Source organism: Sciurus carolinensis, chromosome 9, assembly GCF_902686445.1.
Source record: "Sciurus carolinensis chromosome 9, mSciCar1.2, whole genome shotgun sequence".
Classification (NCBI taxonomy): domain Eukaryota; kingdom Metazoa; phylum Chordata; class Mammalia; order Rodentia; family Sciuridae; genus Sciurus; species Sciurus carolinensis.
The window spans coordinates 70,619,777-70,635,061 of NC_062221.1; the positions used below are offsets into that span (position 1 = coordinate 70,619,777).

General features: G+C 37.0%; 1 protein-coding gene across 1 annotated transcript in view; it reads left to right on the forward strand.

Moving 5' to 3' along the window:
- The window catches only part of Hspbap1 (HSPB1 associated protein 1), a 73,315-nt gene that overhangs the window by 3,569 nt on the left and 54,461 nt on the right, over positions 1-15,285 (forward strand). Inside the window, exon 2 of the mRNA XM_047565164.1 lies at positions 9,666-9,851. Within this exon, the coding sequence (XP_047421120.1) occupies positions 9,666-9,851 (186 nt within the window). The remainder of the gene's footprint in view (positions 1-9,665; positions 9,852-15,285) is intronic.

Genomic DNA, 15,285 nt, shown 5'->3' on the forward strand with positions numbered 1-15,285 from the left:
TGATGGACATTAGAATTACTTATTATCTATTGTGAATATGTTTTTTATCTATTATGAATAATGCTGCTATGAACATTCAGGTACAAGTTTTTTTTTGTCAACATGTGTTATAAGTTCTCTTGGGCAGAGTGGAATTGCTGGGTCATGTGATAACTTCATGTTTAACTCTTTGAAGACATCTTGATTCTTAATCTGAAGTCCTAAGGAGGGGGAAAAATCTGATGAAAAATATGGATCTTTTCCCCAGAAATAAAAACAATATTTGTACACATTTTTACAGGTAACTTCAAATTTTGTATTAAAGGGTCCTCTGAATCTATCTAAGGAACTTTTAATCCTATTTTAAATGTCATCCTCTCCAGCAACACCACTTTAGGGTGACCCTGCTTATTATCATTAAAAACTAAGTTCATGGCAAAATCCTTCTATAAGAGAAGGCTTTGCCTTAAATTGTATACTGCTGATGTGAACAAAACGTAAGAAAAATACATTTGTTAAATGAATACAAGTGAAAGGGTTAGTAACTTTAATACAATGATGACTATATTGAGAATCATATAAAAGTTCATTTTGGAGCAAACTTATTACTATTTTATTATCATAAAATATTTGAATGCATTCTATAAATAGGGGACTTTCATGAAGTGAGGCAGAAGACAGTCTTTGCCTTAAAATAGCTTATAACTGGTATAAATATCACTTTTAGGAGAAAAGAGAATGCAGATGAAAAAAGTTGTAATCAGTCTGGGTGTGGTGGTGCAGGCCTGTAATCCCAGTTACTTAGGAGGCTGAGGCAGGAGGATCCCAAATTCAAAGCTGGCCTCAGCAACTTAGCAACATTCTGTCTCAAAATTAAAAATAATAATAATAATAATAAGGGCTGGGATGTGGCTCAGTGGTTAAGCACACCTGGAGTCAGACCCTGGTACTAACATAATTAGAAAAAAATTGCAATATAAAATATATACAAAAGGCAGGACACAATTGGGATGTAAATATTGTACTCATCAAGTGCTTTGAGGACTGAGAAGAGAAAACTAATACAAATAAGATTGGTCTGTGCTGCTTAGATCAATTTCTTGAAGGTGTGGTATATTTTGAATGGGAATTAATGGAAGAGACCATTTTTGGTGAGTTGTGGTAGAGTGGAAGTGATGAGCAGGAAGCCCAAGGCCTACTGGTCTGGAGGGCTTAGAAGAAGGTGAGACTGGTTCTAGTAGAGAGGAAGTGGTGATGGAGGTGCAGTTGGAAATGAGGAAGAGTATGTCCATTGAGTTCAGAGAAGAGCAGGGTCAAAATAGAAATGTTGAAGTGAAAAAGAGGGAAATTATGGGTTGCAGCCTTCTTAGAAAAATAAAGTAAGGCACAGCAAAAATGAGGAAGTCGGAGAAAGATTTTGGGGATTTGAGAGTGAGCAAGCTTTAGGATGGTTGCCCTAGGGTGGGGAGTAATTAGGAGTTATCAATTAGTGGTAAAGTGATTGGGATCAGGGGAGGTGAACAAGAAACTGGAACCCATCCCTTTGTTTTGAGACTGATTCTGGTTATGCTTAATAGCTTATTAGGCAAAAGTAGCAAAAACAAATGGTTAATTTCAATACACTGCTTACTCAGTTATTCATAAAACTTTATTTAGCATTGCTTTATGCCAGGGGTGTAAAAGTAGAGGTTTGCCTTCGAGGGTGTAATATTTTTTTTAAAGTACTAGCTTGGAAATTATTAAAAACACATAAAACTACTTACTGTTAAGAATCAAATTAAATTCTGAGTGTGAGATGTTTTTTCCAGGATTGCACATTTTTTGAAGCATTTCAGTGAAATTTTAAATTACAGTTCTTTGAGTTTGAGTCTACCTTTCAGACAGACATTGTTATATTTCTTTCTGCTGGGCTTTTGTATTTACAGTTACAAGTAAATAAAGAGAAGACTATCTCCTTAGTATTCTTCTTCCAGTCCTCCCAAGGAGGACCTCCAGAGTTGCAGGTACTTGAGTTTCATGCAGAGCTAACACTCCAACAAAACTGGATTTACTTCTCTTAAGTTGGAAACACCATATTCGCTCTGTCATTGTTGTTCTCAATTTTAAAAGGGGATCAGGCAGAGTAGTTTAAAGAAAGCAAAAGTCTATATAATACCCCAAAGTAAAGAATTCCCACGCTAGAGCACATGTGCAATTCATAATGTCACTAAAATATTCTATGTTCAGTAATGATTAATATCAGAAAAATAATGATTGAATTTTTTATTGTTGTAAAAACACATGTCATAAAATTTGTTGTTGTCTTAGTCTGTGTTAATTTATAAATTACAGAAATTTATTTTCTAATAGTTCTGGAGGCCGAAGAATCCAAGATCAAGGTGCCAGCCAGCCACCTTTCTTGTCTGATGAGGGCTGTTCTTTGCTTCAAAATGGCACCTTATGGCTACATCCTCTAGAGGGAGGAATGCTGTGTCCTCACGTGGTGGAAGAGGGAAGAGAAGCTAGCCTAACACTGTGCAAAGCCTCTTTATAAAGGCTGTAATCACCTTTGTGATGGAGGAGTCTTTTTGGCCTAACTACCTCTTCAAGACACCACATCTTAACACCATCCCTTTGGCCCTTAAGTTTCAACACCTGAGTTTTTTTGGGGGACACTAAGCATAGCACATCTTAACCATTTTTAACTGTGCAGTTCAGTAACATCTAGTATATTCACAATGTAGTGAAGGAGATGTCCAGAATTTTTTCATTTTAAATATCTGAAACTCTACATCCATCAAACAACTCCAACTTTTCTCCTCCCCGCAGCTGCTGGTAACCACCATTCTACTTTCAGTGTCTGTCAATATGACCACTTATGATACCTCATATAAAGGGAATCATAAAATATTTATCTTTTTCAACTGGTTTATTTCACTTAACTTGATGTCCTCAAGATTCATTCATGTGACAGAATGTCCTTCCTTTTTAATCTCAATATTTCCCAGTATGTAAAAATATTCATCCCTCAGTGGACATTGGAGTTGCTCCCACCACTTGGCTCTTAGGTTAGTGGTGCTGTAAACATGGTGTGCAAAGATATCTTTGAGGCACAACTCTTTAATATTTTAATGAAATAACCAGTTTATTTTGAATTATGGAAAATAGAAAAAACAAGGGTTAGATGAAATTCTGAAGATACTTTGGAGCATTGTAAAGAGCATAACACACTATTTTTTCTAGTGTTAACTTCATTTAAAATATACATAGATTTACTTTTCCTTGCTTTAGTTTCAAGATCAGTATTACTTTTGAACTTGTAAACATTATTTATAAGCCATTTTTTGAGGAGAGGACACATTTTCTGGGTTAACTGGGCAAGAGTTGTAAGTATACATGGATAGAATGAATCTAAAAAGCTTATGAACCCTTGGTAACTCTTAAGCCTATAACTGTCCCTTGTGCCCAACCCGATCCTAGTAGGGTGTTCATTCCCTCACCAAGTATAGCACTGACAGTGTTAGGTCATCATAGCTTCAACACTTTGGTTTCTTCAGAGGCAGAGGACCAAAGGATTTATGACTATTTGTGATTTTACTTAAGCATTACGTTACCTTTCATAACATAGAATTAACTTAGTCTGTATTGATATTTTAAAATAATGGCAGGGCCTGGGAGTTGTAGCTCAGTGGGAGAGTGCTTGCCTAGCATGTACATGTCCTAGGGCTCAGTCCTAGAGTTTGATCCCCAGGACTGGGGGAAAAAATTAAAATAGTGGCTAAAAAAATGGAGAATTACCTTTGGTGTAAGTTTTCCATTCAGTCTTTAACACTAATACAGTCATTTTGTTAGATATAGGTCCACTGGCATGTATATATACATGCTATATCACTGTGGTGATTCTTAATATCATGGCTCTTTATGTCACCTTCTGAGATTCTTTCAATTTCTATAATTTTTCCATTAATTTTATACCTGACATGACAGAAAGGTTCATTTCAATTTCAGGATATTTGTCATAGGTATATTTTATCAATATTTGGATAGTATTCTGGAGACTTGGTAAATGTACCTTATTCCTGTCTTAACGCCTAAGTCTCAGATTCAGATCCAAGCTGGGTATTAATTGACTGAATTCGGATTGCTAGCAAATTCAGAGAAATGAGGTTTCAAATTATCCTGTACTTTGCATTTTTGTTTTAAAAATCACTGAAAAAAGGCAATTTGCTTTTTGATGCAGTTTCTCTGTCTCCAAAGAATTGGTTATAACCGAGGCTGAAATAAATGGACTGAATATGCTACATTTGGAAGGAGAAAAGACTGTTGTGCAACACCTATATCAGTAATGTTTTTTCAGCAATTTCTAAGTCATCTATTTAGAAATTTCTGCTTGCTGCAAGTTTAGACCTAAATATACTTACCCTTTAAAGGCTGTTAAGATTACTTCAGAATTTTTATAGCTCTTTGCAAATATTCCTGTAATGACTGGGTGTATCCCTAGGCTGTTTAATTAATGTAATTTAGCCTTGCATTCTTCTTTAAATTGTAACGCTTAAATTTGTTAATTTAATGGCCCAGTTCATTGTTGATTAAACTATCAGAAACCAAATTAGTTTTATCTCACAACCAGTGGATTGTTTTATTTCACTGTTGGGCCTGAAATTCTGTAATATATGTTAATTTCCTGCTATGGTATATGGTGAACATCATACTGCTTTGTTGTACACAAACTTTATAGCACTTTTCATTCATTTAGCAAATGTTTGGGCCTTTAATATATACCAGTCACTAGACCGGTTGCTTTCTCAGCAAATTTTGGTTGGGGAGATATTCTGTTAAATAATCTCTGGGATATCTGAGATTTTTAGATCAGATCATTAGATACATTTTTTAAAAAAATTAACATTATGTTAAAGCAAAAAATTTACTTCTTTGAAGCTATTTTGTCAAAACAGTGCTCACGTGTTGTGTATGTGTAAAAGAGTAGCATATATGTCTACTTAAATATGAGAACTGTTATATTCAAAGGCATATGATCCATTGGTTATAATTTAAGGTAAGTAGAAAAGGTAAATTCCTATCTCAGAAGGACTGGTGCTTTTGGTTTTCTCTGCCCTTTAAAGAATCACAGAGTTCAAAGGTTGACTATTTTACAGCCTTAATGCTGCAGGAATGCTGTGGGGTGTCACACTAGCCATGGTTCATCTAGTCTGAGCCACAGAGCACTTTACAGGGAGAATATAACTGTCTTTGAAAATATCTTTGCCCTGGAAAACAAGGTGTTCTTCCAGTTATGAACAAATGACAGGGTCTTGACTATAAACATTTATATTTTATGCAAATGATTCAAGAGGTAGAAGTTTGCTAGTATTGGTTCAGTGACACAAAGATGGACATCTTTGCATTCTTTGGCCAAGATTTACAATTTTCTTAGCCTTTCTCTTATCTCCCAAGCTCAATAACCATTATGTCTGCTTTCCAGATAGTATATTCCAAGATAAGGGCAAAAAAGCTGATTCAGCAACTTCCAGAAATATCTCTGTCTACTCCTATCTGCAAAGAAGTCTGGGAAATCAATTTTTCAGCCATTCCCCTTGTGCAGGGTTTTACTAGTAAGTAGAAGAGAGTGGGTGTTGAGTAGGTAGGTGAGTAGGTAGGTCACAGCTTTTTGTTGATGCGAGTATGATGCCTGATAAGAACAACTTAGAGAAGAAAGTTTATTTTGGCTCATGGTTTCAGTGGTTCAGTCCATGGTACATCACTCTGGGCCTGATGGAAGGATGTGGCAGAGAAAAGCTGCTCAGCTCATGGTAACCACAAAGCAGAAAAAGAGTGAACTGAGACAAGAGACAAGATACGTAATTCCAAGGGTATTCCCCTGTGACCTACATCCTTTAGCCACACCCCACCTCCCTACAGTTGCCACCCAGTAATTCATTCAGATTATTAATCCTTCAAGTGGATTAGTTCACTGATTAGGTTTTAGCTCATAATCTGATCATTTTACCCCTGAACATTCCTGCATTGTCTAACATGAGCTTTTGGTGGGGAGTTTCATATCCAAACCATAACAGTAGGCAACAGGTAGTCTGTACTAAAGGTACAGCACAGATACCCACACACATGTACACTCCTCAGAACAGTCCTTTCTTCCCAGAGCACACCTGGGTTATTGCCTATGAATTGATCCTCATTTTTGCCTTTTCAGATCATCTCTCTCCTGAGTTGTAAGCATGAGTTTAATTCCCACAGTTTTAATTCTCTGGAAGTAGGATTGTGCAGTGGGAAGAACACTGGACTTGGAATCAAGGGACCTAATGTCCAGTTCCAGTTCATCTGACATCTGAGCTTCCAGATAATAAAAATAAAATACCTTCTCTGTGTTTTGTGAGCTTGTTAGAGGATCAGATGAGCACTTTGTTTTAAAGTATTTAATAGTACCTGATAAACAGACATTATTCAGTAAATAAAGGGTAATATAATGATGATCATGTTCAAAATCAAAAGAACAAGTGTTGCTCTTGACTTTTCTTTTATGGCAAGTCACCAAGTCTGTAAGTCCACCAAGTATTTCTTTTTAGTACATCCACTTCCCACCCCACATCTCTGGTTGAAATAGTCCTTGATATTCTTTTACTAATTCTCTGTCTCTGCCATCCTCACTACCACCTCTTGTTCAGGACCTTATTGCCACACTTCTCCCTTGACTTTCATTAACTCTTTGAGCTAATTTCAGTCCCTGTTCACCCTTCTCATCCCATATCTCTGTACACTTCTACATAGCGTTCATTTTTATGTTTAATAGATTCACCATGGCATTGCTAGGTCATAATTTAGTAAGTATTTTCCTACTTTGAGGCATAAGTTTGTTTTTATTTTTAGTTGTTACAAAGTGATAGTGGACATATATGTATACTATATGTAAATCTAGATAGTTATTATAGCATGATTAATTATTTTGTTCAAATAAATTACTATAATGTGAGTTACTGAAATTGTGAATGATTCTTTGAGGCTTTTGCTTAATTTTCTCTGTTGTTTCTCAAAAGATAGTTCCAGTTTATGTGTCATGAACAACAGAGCATATCAGTACGTATCATAAATGCATAGTATCTTCATAGATTAGGAGGTCAAAATATGCCTCTTAGGCGTAGTGATTATTTTGGGTTAGAGACACTTGAAACATAGCAGATGCAAGAAAAGGGTACTTTGACTTTCCTTTTTCTCCCACAAGCAGGAGATAAAACTCTCATGGGAAAGGTGCCCTCCTGTGCCAGGAGAAAGGAAGTCATTCTTTTATTTTTATTTATTTATTTATGTTTTAGTTGTTGATGGATCTTTATTTTATTCATTTATTTATATGTGGTGCTGAGACTTGAACCCACTGCTTCACACATGCTAGGCAAGAGCTCTACTACTGAGCCACAACCCCAGCTCAAGGAAGTCATTCTTATAACCAAATATGTAGACTCAAGGCTGAGAGAAATCTTTGCAATCAAACCTCGTTAAACTAACCCTTATGTCCCAAGTCACTTTTCTTCCGTTAACTGCTCTAGCCTAACCCCTTTTTCCTGTCATGCTTTCACAGTTTAATACCTTGTCCAACCTGGTATCTAAGCATTTATGATCCAGCTGCTTCTGGGGGTCTTCATTTTTCTTGTGAGGGCTCCCATAGACAAGGGACTTTTCTCCTGTTAACCTGTCTTATGTCAGTTCCTGCCAGAGATCCTTAGGTTGGGGAGAAATTTTACCTTCCCTTCAATAGTCTAGCAAAACTTTAAAAATACGTAATAAAAAATGTGACTCGTCCATTTTCATACACATGAAACCCAGGCACTTCGAGTCTGGAAAGATTGGGTGCAGTGCATTCTGAGTAACCAAGTACTTCCCATTGGGAGGTATAGATTGAGACCTTGAATGTAGAGTTATCACTCATGTCAAAGTGAAAACAAAACAAAAACCAACCATCTTAAGGTCAAGACAAAATTTTATTCTTGGGCACATCATATTGTCCTTTATGGGGCTTTTCAACATGTAAAGTTCACATAAACCTGGGACTTCCACATCAAGATTTAAAGGGACCTTCTTCATCTTCACTCTGTAGTCCCCAAATCTTCTACCTTTTCCTGTTGAGCATCCACACTGATGTCCTGCCTCAGGAGTGATGGCCATGTCCATGTCACAGACTTCTCAAACATGAGCTGCCTAGTACTCGGAACCTGTTCACTTTGAAGGACTTAGGAAAGGATTCCCCTTCTTGTCTGAGAAGGCCAAACTGACTTAAATTTTCATTTCCTTTAAAAATAAGCCTCAACATTTACACAAGCACAAATTACTCAAGTTCTTCCATGAATCCTCCCCTATTCCTCTTCCTTTTAGAGGTTTAGAAGAGGTTGGGTGGGGAGGAATTTAGATTATTTATGAGATCTTTGAAACTTTTTGAATTCGGTGTAAGTACAGATGAAATAACCAAAATAGAAGGGTTGCTGATTGTTCTCAAGAATCATAAATGTATGTTTTTTAGGGTCAGAGTATGAAGGTATTTTTAACCCTTCTTCTAAACTTTCCTTTTTTTTTTTTTTTTTTTTTTGGGTACTGGGGAGTGAATCCAGGGGCACCTAACTACTGAATACTGAACCACATCCCAACGCTTTTTTGTATTTTATTTAGAGACAGGGTCTCACTGAATTACTTAAGGCTTTGCTTAGTTGTTTAAGCTGACTTTGAAATCGTGATCCTCCTGCCTCAGCCTCCCTAGCAGCTGGGATTACAGGTGTGTACCACCACGCCCAGCTCCAAACTTTTCATCTTAAGTGTCTTTATTTGAAGAGACACTTTCTGGCTGGGGAGAGAATTCTGCAGTAGAACATTTTCTTAGTATGGGCAAACACTCTGGGTCCAATCTCTAGCACTAAGAGAAAGAATTTTTGGTTCTCATATTTAAAAAGTACTAATCTTTACTATCCTACCTGAGATTAACATTCTGTCCTGTGAAACTTGAGTATTTAGTAGTCAGTTTTGGTTTATACATACACCCAGTACTGTTTATAGATGCATTGAAACCAAGAATTACTATGAATTTCCATTTAGCACATCTTTTATTCTTAAAAACACAATAAAAAATAATCTCTCCCCTTCCAGATTGACTGCTGTATTAATTTAGTACTTTTGGGGGGGCATTTAACCTGTGATATAGCAAATAGAATTGTGGCTGACTCCAGCAACTCTGGTTGTTCCAGAATAGTTTTCATCAGCATTTCTTACTTTCTTACATAATTCTCCAATTGTGAAACAATTTTTTTCCCCTACATTACTGGAGCTTGACCCCAGGGCCTTGTGTATGCTAGGCAAGTGCTCTTCCACCAAGCCATTCCCCAGCCCTAATCACAATGTTTTCTAAAAATTGTCATCTTTTAAAATACAAAGCAGTTGGAAAGCCTCTTGTTTTAATACAAAAGTTTCATATATAACTTTGAAAATGGTAAATATTTACCATATTAATACCTTTAAAATTCAATATGAAAGAAATCATTTAAGCATTTTATGATCCTTTGAGGTCAAATATGTATGTACATAGTCATAGACAAAGTACAGTGTAATTTGCACAACAAGATTTGCCAGTACAGAAACATCATTAGCTATTTTTCCTTCATGTGATATAAAATGATTTTATATTTATCTGTTGCTCTATTCATTTCTATCCCTAGGTGAACATGTCAAACCTTTTACCCCAGAGAAAGCAAAAGAAATTATAATGTCTCTACAACAGCCCGCAATCTTCTGTAACATGGTTTTTGATTGGCCGGCTCGACACTGGACTGCTAAATACCTTTCTGAGGTCCTTCATGGCAAGCAGATAAGATTCAGAATGGGAATGAAAACCATAGACACAGGTAAAACTGGAAGTAATCCTCATAGTAATAATGCCTCTTCAATAGCTCTCCCACACTCTCAGCAGTGGTTTCCTTATCTCTGAAGAATCCTTTATTTCTAATCTTCTTTTCGACCTTTCATTGTCCAATTTTATTTGAATACTTTGACTTGAGGCAGATTTTTTTGTGTGTTTTGTTTTTTAGACTAAATATAATTTAAACTCCCATACAAAATGATAATGTTTGTTCATATATTCTATATGTAAATATGTAAGTTGCTAGGCATTCTTGTGGTTCATTGAGTGAAGTAGATATTTAATAAATACTTGTTACTATGCTATTGTTTATGTTCCCAGGGACTGAAAAAGAGAAATACTACAAAATAATACAATAATACAGCATAATAATATAATACCAATGCTACAGTCTAATAATCAATTATACAATGTAATAGTCCCTTCTACTTTTGACTCACATACAACTTGTCCTTCCGACTATCGTGCTTAGTCTTGGTCATAATTTTATCTACTGCTTTATCAATCCTGGCCTGTATTCACTGCAGAAACATGAAAAATATCCAAAACTGTTTGTGTGTATATATGTGGGCTGTGGATTGAACTCAGGCCTTTTGCATGCCAGGCAAACACTCTACCATTGAGCTATACCTCCATGCTCACTTCATTTTTGAGATGGAGTCTATCTGTTGCCTAGGCTGGTCTTGAACTCCTCAACTCAAGCCATCCTCTTGCCTCAGCCTCCTGCACAGCTGGGACTTTAGTTGAGCCCACTGTACAAGCTGTTTTTTAATTATCTTGAACAGTTTGATTTTGCCTGTTCCTTCTACTTGCCTGAAGACTTCTAATATTCCTTTTCCCCTCTTTTGTCAGGTCGAGCAGTTACTATTAACTGTAAAATTTAGTTAGTATGAAGAAAAGAAACAGTGCTATTTCTAGTCTAATGGAGTTCATAGCCATTGTTTGATGTTTAACTTGTCTAGAAATTCAGTTTTTGAGCATTGCAGTGATGTGACTCATGAATATGAAAACAATTCAAGAGGAACTAAATAATTCCCCATTTTCTCTTTCGGTAGTTCCACATTTTTCTCTCATGTTGACCTTGTAGTGTATCTCGTGGAATTAGTTTTTGGTATCTAGAGTCCTCTTGAATTTCTGATAGATAGAGAAGGATTACTATACCTGGAACTCTTTGGCATCTCATTCCAGTCACAGACTGAACTGTTTAATGTATTTTGAGATTCAAGATGGCAGACTAGAGGAAGGCTGTATTCCTTGTCGCTCCATAACTTGGGTTCAAGCAAAGGATATCTGTTTCTTGGTGAGGCAGTTTTTTGCTGCTTATCGATCCCCTGCTGTTTACCCCATTTGTCTACTGCAATCACCTACACCCAGCCAGCATATTGACGCCTTTTTGAGTGCAGATTGTTCACTGTCAGGTGCCTGTCATTGGTCATTTGCCTGCCTCTTTCCTGTCCATCGCCTGCCTTTCACCTATCCATCATCCACCACCCAAGGTTCACCTCCTGATCGTCCAACAGCAGTCAGCAAACTTACCACAGACCACCAGTGGAGCGCCAGCAGCCTGCTGTTGCTTGGAAGTTAACTGTCACAGTACCTGCAGGTTTGGCTACACATGGCTGCCGCCATTTTGAGAAAACAGCCAGGACCTATAGGACCCCTGGCCAGACTGACTAAGCCCTGTCTCCAGGATCCCTCAGCCCGACTGATAACTGCATGCCTCTGGGGCCATCACATAGACTGACTGCTCCCTGCCACCAGGACCCCAAGACTGACTGACTGTGCCCTATCACCAGGACCCCCAGACTGACTGACTGCACCCCGCCTCCAGGATCCCACAACCAGACTGACCACACTCCACCTCCAGGACCCCTTCCTGACCAACTGTACCCCTCCTCCAGGACCTCCAGCTGACCACACCCACACCCCGAACTGCAGCTCCCCACTTGCCAACACATTTGGACAGCAGCCATCTTGGATAATCCTGGAAGCCATAGCTCTGATCTCTAGGTGGGGTAAATCCCATCCTGAGACGCCTACTGGAGACTTGAAGCCCATTGTCAGGTACCTCTCATGCATCAGGCTACTAAAGACTGGGAGGTTTGAATACTGTATGTCTGTTATAGTGTAGATTTTCTTTTTTCTCCTTATTGAACAATTTTAAGTTTTTATTTCTTTACTTTTCTTGCTTTCTTTTCCTTTTGTTTACCTGTTCCCTCAGAGTCTCTTTCTCCCTTTTCACATGCTAACAACCAACTTCTTTTGATTACACTCTTCTTACTCTATTATCTAGAACTTCTATATATTCTTTTCTTATCCCATTAACAGCTACATCCTACACCCCTCCGCATCCTCTTTGTCCTCCATTAGAAACTGCAGACCTTATTGCAAATATATTTGTTATACTGAAGATAATAATTGAACTCATTCTGTTTATTATGACAATATTGTTAATGTCCTCATAGGGGCTATTTGGTCTAGGGTTGCATACTGTCTGAACTAGGCACTGCTAATATTGATCTCCCCTTAAAGAAAAGGTTTTGGAAACCCATAGGGTCACTATAAGCCGACAGGAGGGAAACTGCAATACCCCAGATCTGCACTGCTAGAGGAGAAGATACATGAACAACATGAAAAAACAAGGGAAGAAAATGATCCAAACAAATCTAGATTCTATATTAATAGAATCCAGTGACAGTATGGTAGAAGAAATGTCAGAAAAGGACTTCAGATGATTAAGATGATTCATGAAGCAAAGGATGAGTTAAGAGAGCACATGCAGGCAATGAACAATCATACCAATAAGCAGTTGAAAGAACAACTGCAGGAAGCAAAAGATCATTTCAACAAGGAGCTAGAGATTCTCAAAAAAAAAAAAAAAAAAGACCAAACGGAAATCCTTGAAATGAAGAAAACAATAAACCAAATAAAAAACTCAATGGAAGGCATCACCAAAAGACTAGACCACTTGAAAGACAGAACCTCAGACAATGAAGACAAAATATTTAATCTTGAAAATAAGGTTGCCCAAACAGAGAAGGTAAGAAATCATGAACAGAATCTCTAAGAACTATGGGACATCATAAAAAGACCAAATTTAAGAATTATCAGGATTGAGGAAGGCACAGAAATACAAACCAAAGGAGTGAACAACCTATTCAATGAAATAATACCAGAAAATTTCCCAAGCCTGAAGAATGAAATGGAAGATCAAATACAATTAGCTTACACAACACCAAATGTACAAAATCACAACAGATCCACACCAAGGCACATTATAATGAAAATGCCTAACATACAAAATAAAGATAGGATTTTGAAGGCTGTGAGAGAAAAGCAGCAGATTACATATAGGGGGAAACCCATAGGGATATCAGCAGATTTCTCAACCCAGACTCTAAAAGCTATAAGGGCCTGGACCAACATATTTCAAGCTCTGAAAGAACATGGTTGCCAACCAAGAATCCTATACCCAACAAAACTAACCTTCAGATTTAAAAATGAAATAACCCTTCCATGATCAACAAAAGTTAAAAGAATTTACAAATAGAAAGCCTGTGCTATAGAATATTCTCAACAAAATATTCCAGGAGGAGGAATGAAAAACAACAATGTAGGTCAGCAAAGGGAGGTACTACCTTAAAGAAAAATCCATTCAAAGGAGAAACCAGGCCAAGTTAATAATCAAAAATAAGCCCAAATGACTGGGAATACAAATCATATCTCAATAATAACCCTGAATGTTAATGGCCTAAACTCATCAATCAAAAGACATAGACTGGCAGAATGAATTAAAAAGAAAGACCCAACAACATACTGCCTTTAAGAGACTCATCTCATAGAAAAAGACATCCACAGACTAAAGGTAAAAGGATGGGAAAAAACCTACCATGCACATGGACTCAGTAAAAAAGCAGGGGTTTCCATCCTTATATCAGATAAAGTGGACTTCAAGCCAAAGTTAGTCAGAAGGGATAAAGAAGGACATTTGATACTGCTTAAGGGAACCATAAATCAGGAAGACATAACAATCGTAAATATTTATGCCCCAAACAACAGTGCATCCATGTACATCAAACAAATCCTTCTCAATTCCAGGAATCAGACCACAACACAATAATTCTGGGTGACTTTAACATACCACTGTCACCACTAGATAGATCTTCCAAACAAAAACTAAACAAAGAAACCATAGAACTCAATAACATAATCAATAGCCTATTTAATGTATTTTGAAATTGAGTACTAGGGCTGGGGTTGTGGCTTAGTGGTAGAGCACTTACCTAGCATGCGTGAGGCACTGGGTTTGATTCTTAGCACCTCATATAAATAAATAAATAAATATCCATTGTCAACTAAAAAAAAAAATTGAAAAAAAGAAATTAAATACTAGACCAGCATCTATAAGATAAATCAGATCATGCCTTTTCCTTCTTGATTTTAGTGAAATATGCCACTCCTTGAAGCATCTTTTTAGATACTAATTTGGAGAGAAAAAGAAATTGTCATTTTTTTCACATTCTGATTAGACCCCAGATACATCATCAGTACTAGATGTAGCTACGAGTAGCTGACATCTCTTGAGAGCTATCACCTTGGGCCAGCTGTATGCATATCCCCTCTCTTAATCTGCTCAGCACCTTCCTAGAATGGTACTACCATTATTCCATTTTATAGATGAGACATAGTAATGTGATATTTTCAAGTCAATACTGAAGCATAAAAGAAAAAGGAAAATGTCTCTAGAATTGTAAAAAACTATTCTTGAGTTCTTAATAAGGATGATTAGGTCTTTTTAAAAATCCAGGTAAAATTCACATTTCAGTCATTTAATAGTATACGATTGGGTGGCTGTTAGTGTATTCATAGTGTTGTACAACTCTCATTGTTGTCTAATTTCAGAACATTTATTTCACTGTCCCATACAGAAGTCAGTACCCCTTAAGCAGCCCTTCATTGTGCCCTACCCCAGCCCTGGCAACCACTGGTCTACTTTTTATCTCTATGAATATACCTATTCTGGACATACCATATAAACAGAATCATACATGATTTGGCCTTTTGTGTGTGATATCCTCCACTCAGCATGTTTTTAAGGTTCATCCATGTAGTAGTATAAGTTGAATATCCCTAATCCATAAATCTGAAATGATCCCAAATTTGAACTTTTCAAGTATAGAATTCCATACCTGACCTCATATGACAGGTCATAGTCACAATGCAAGTGCACCATAGATATGTAAAATTACCTTCAGGCTATGCATGTAAGTTATATATGAAACATAAATGAATTTCATATTTGGACTTAAGTCCTCTCCCCAAGATCTCTCTATTAATATACATGTACACACACACACACATGTACATGTATATGTGCCAATATTCCAGAATCTGAAACCTGAAGCACTTCTGGTCCTAAG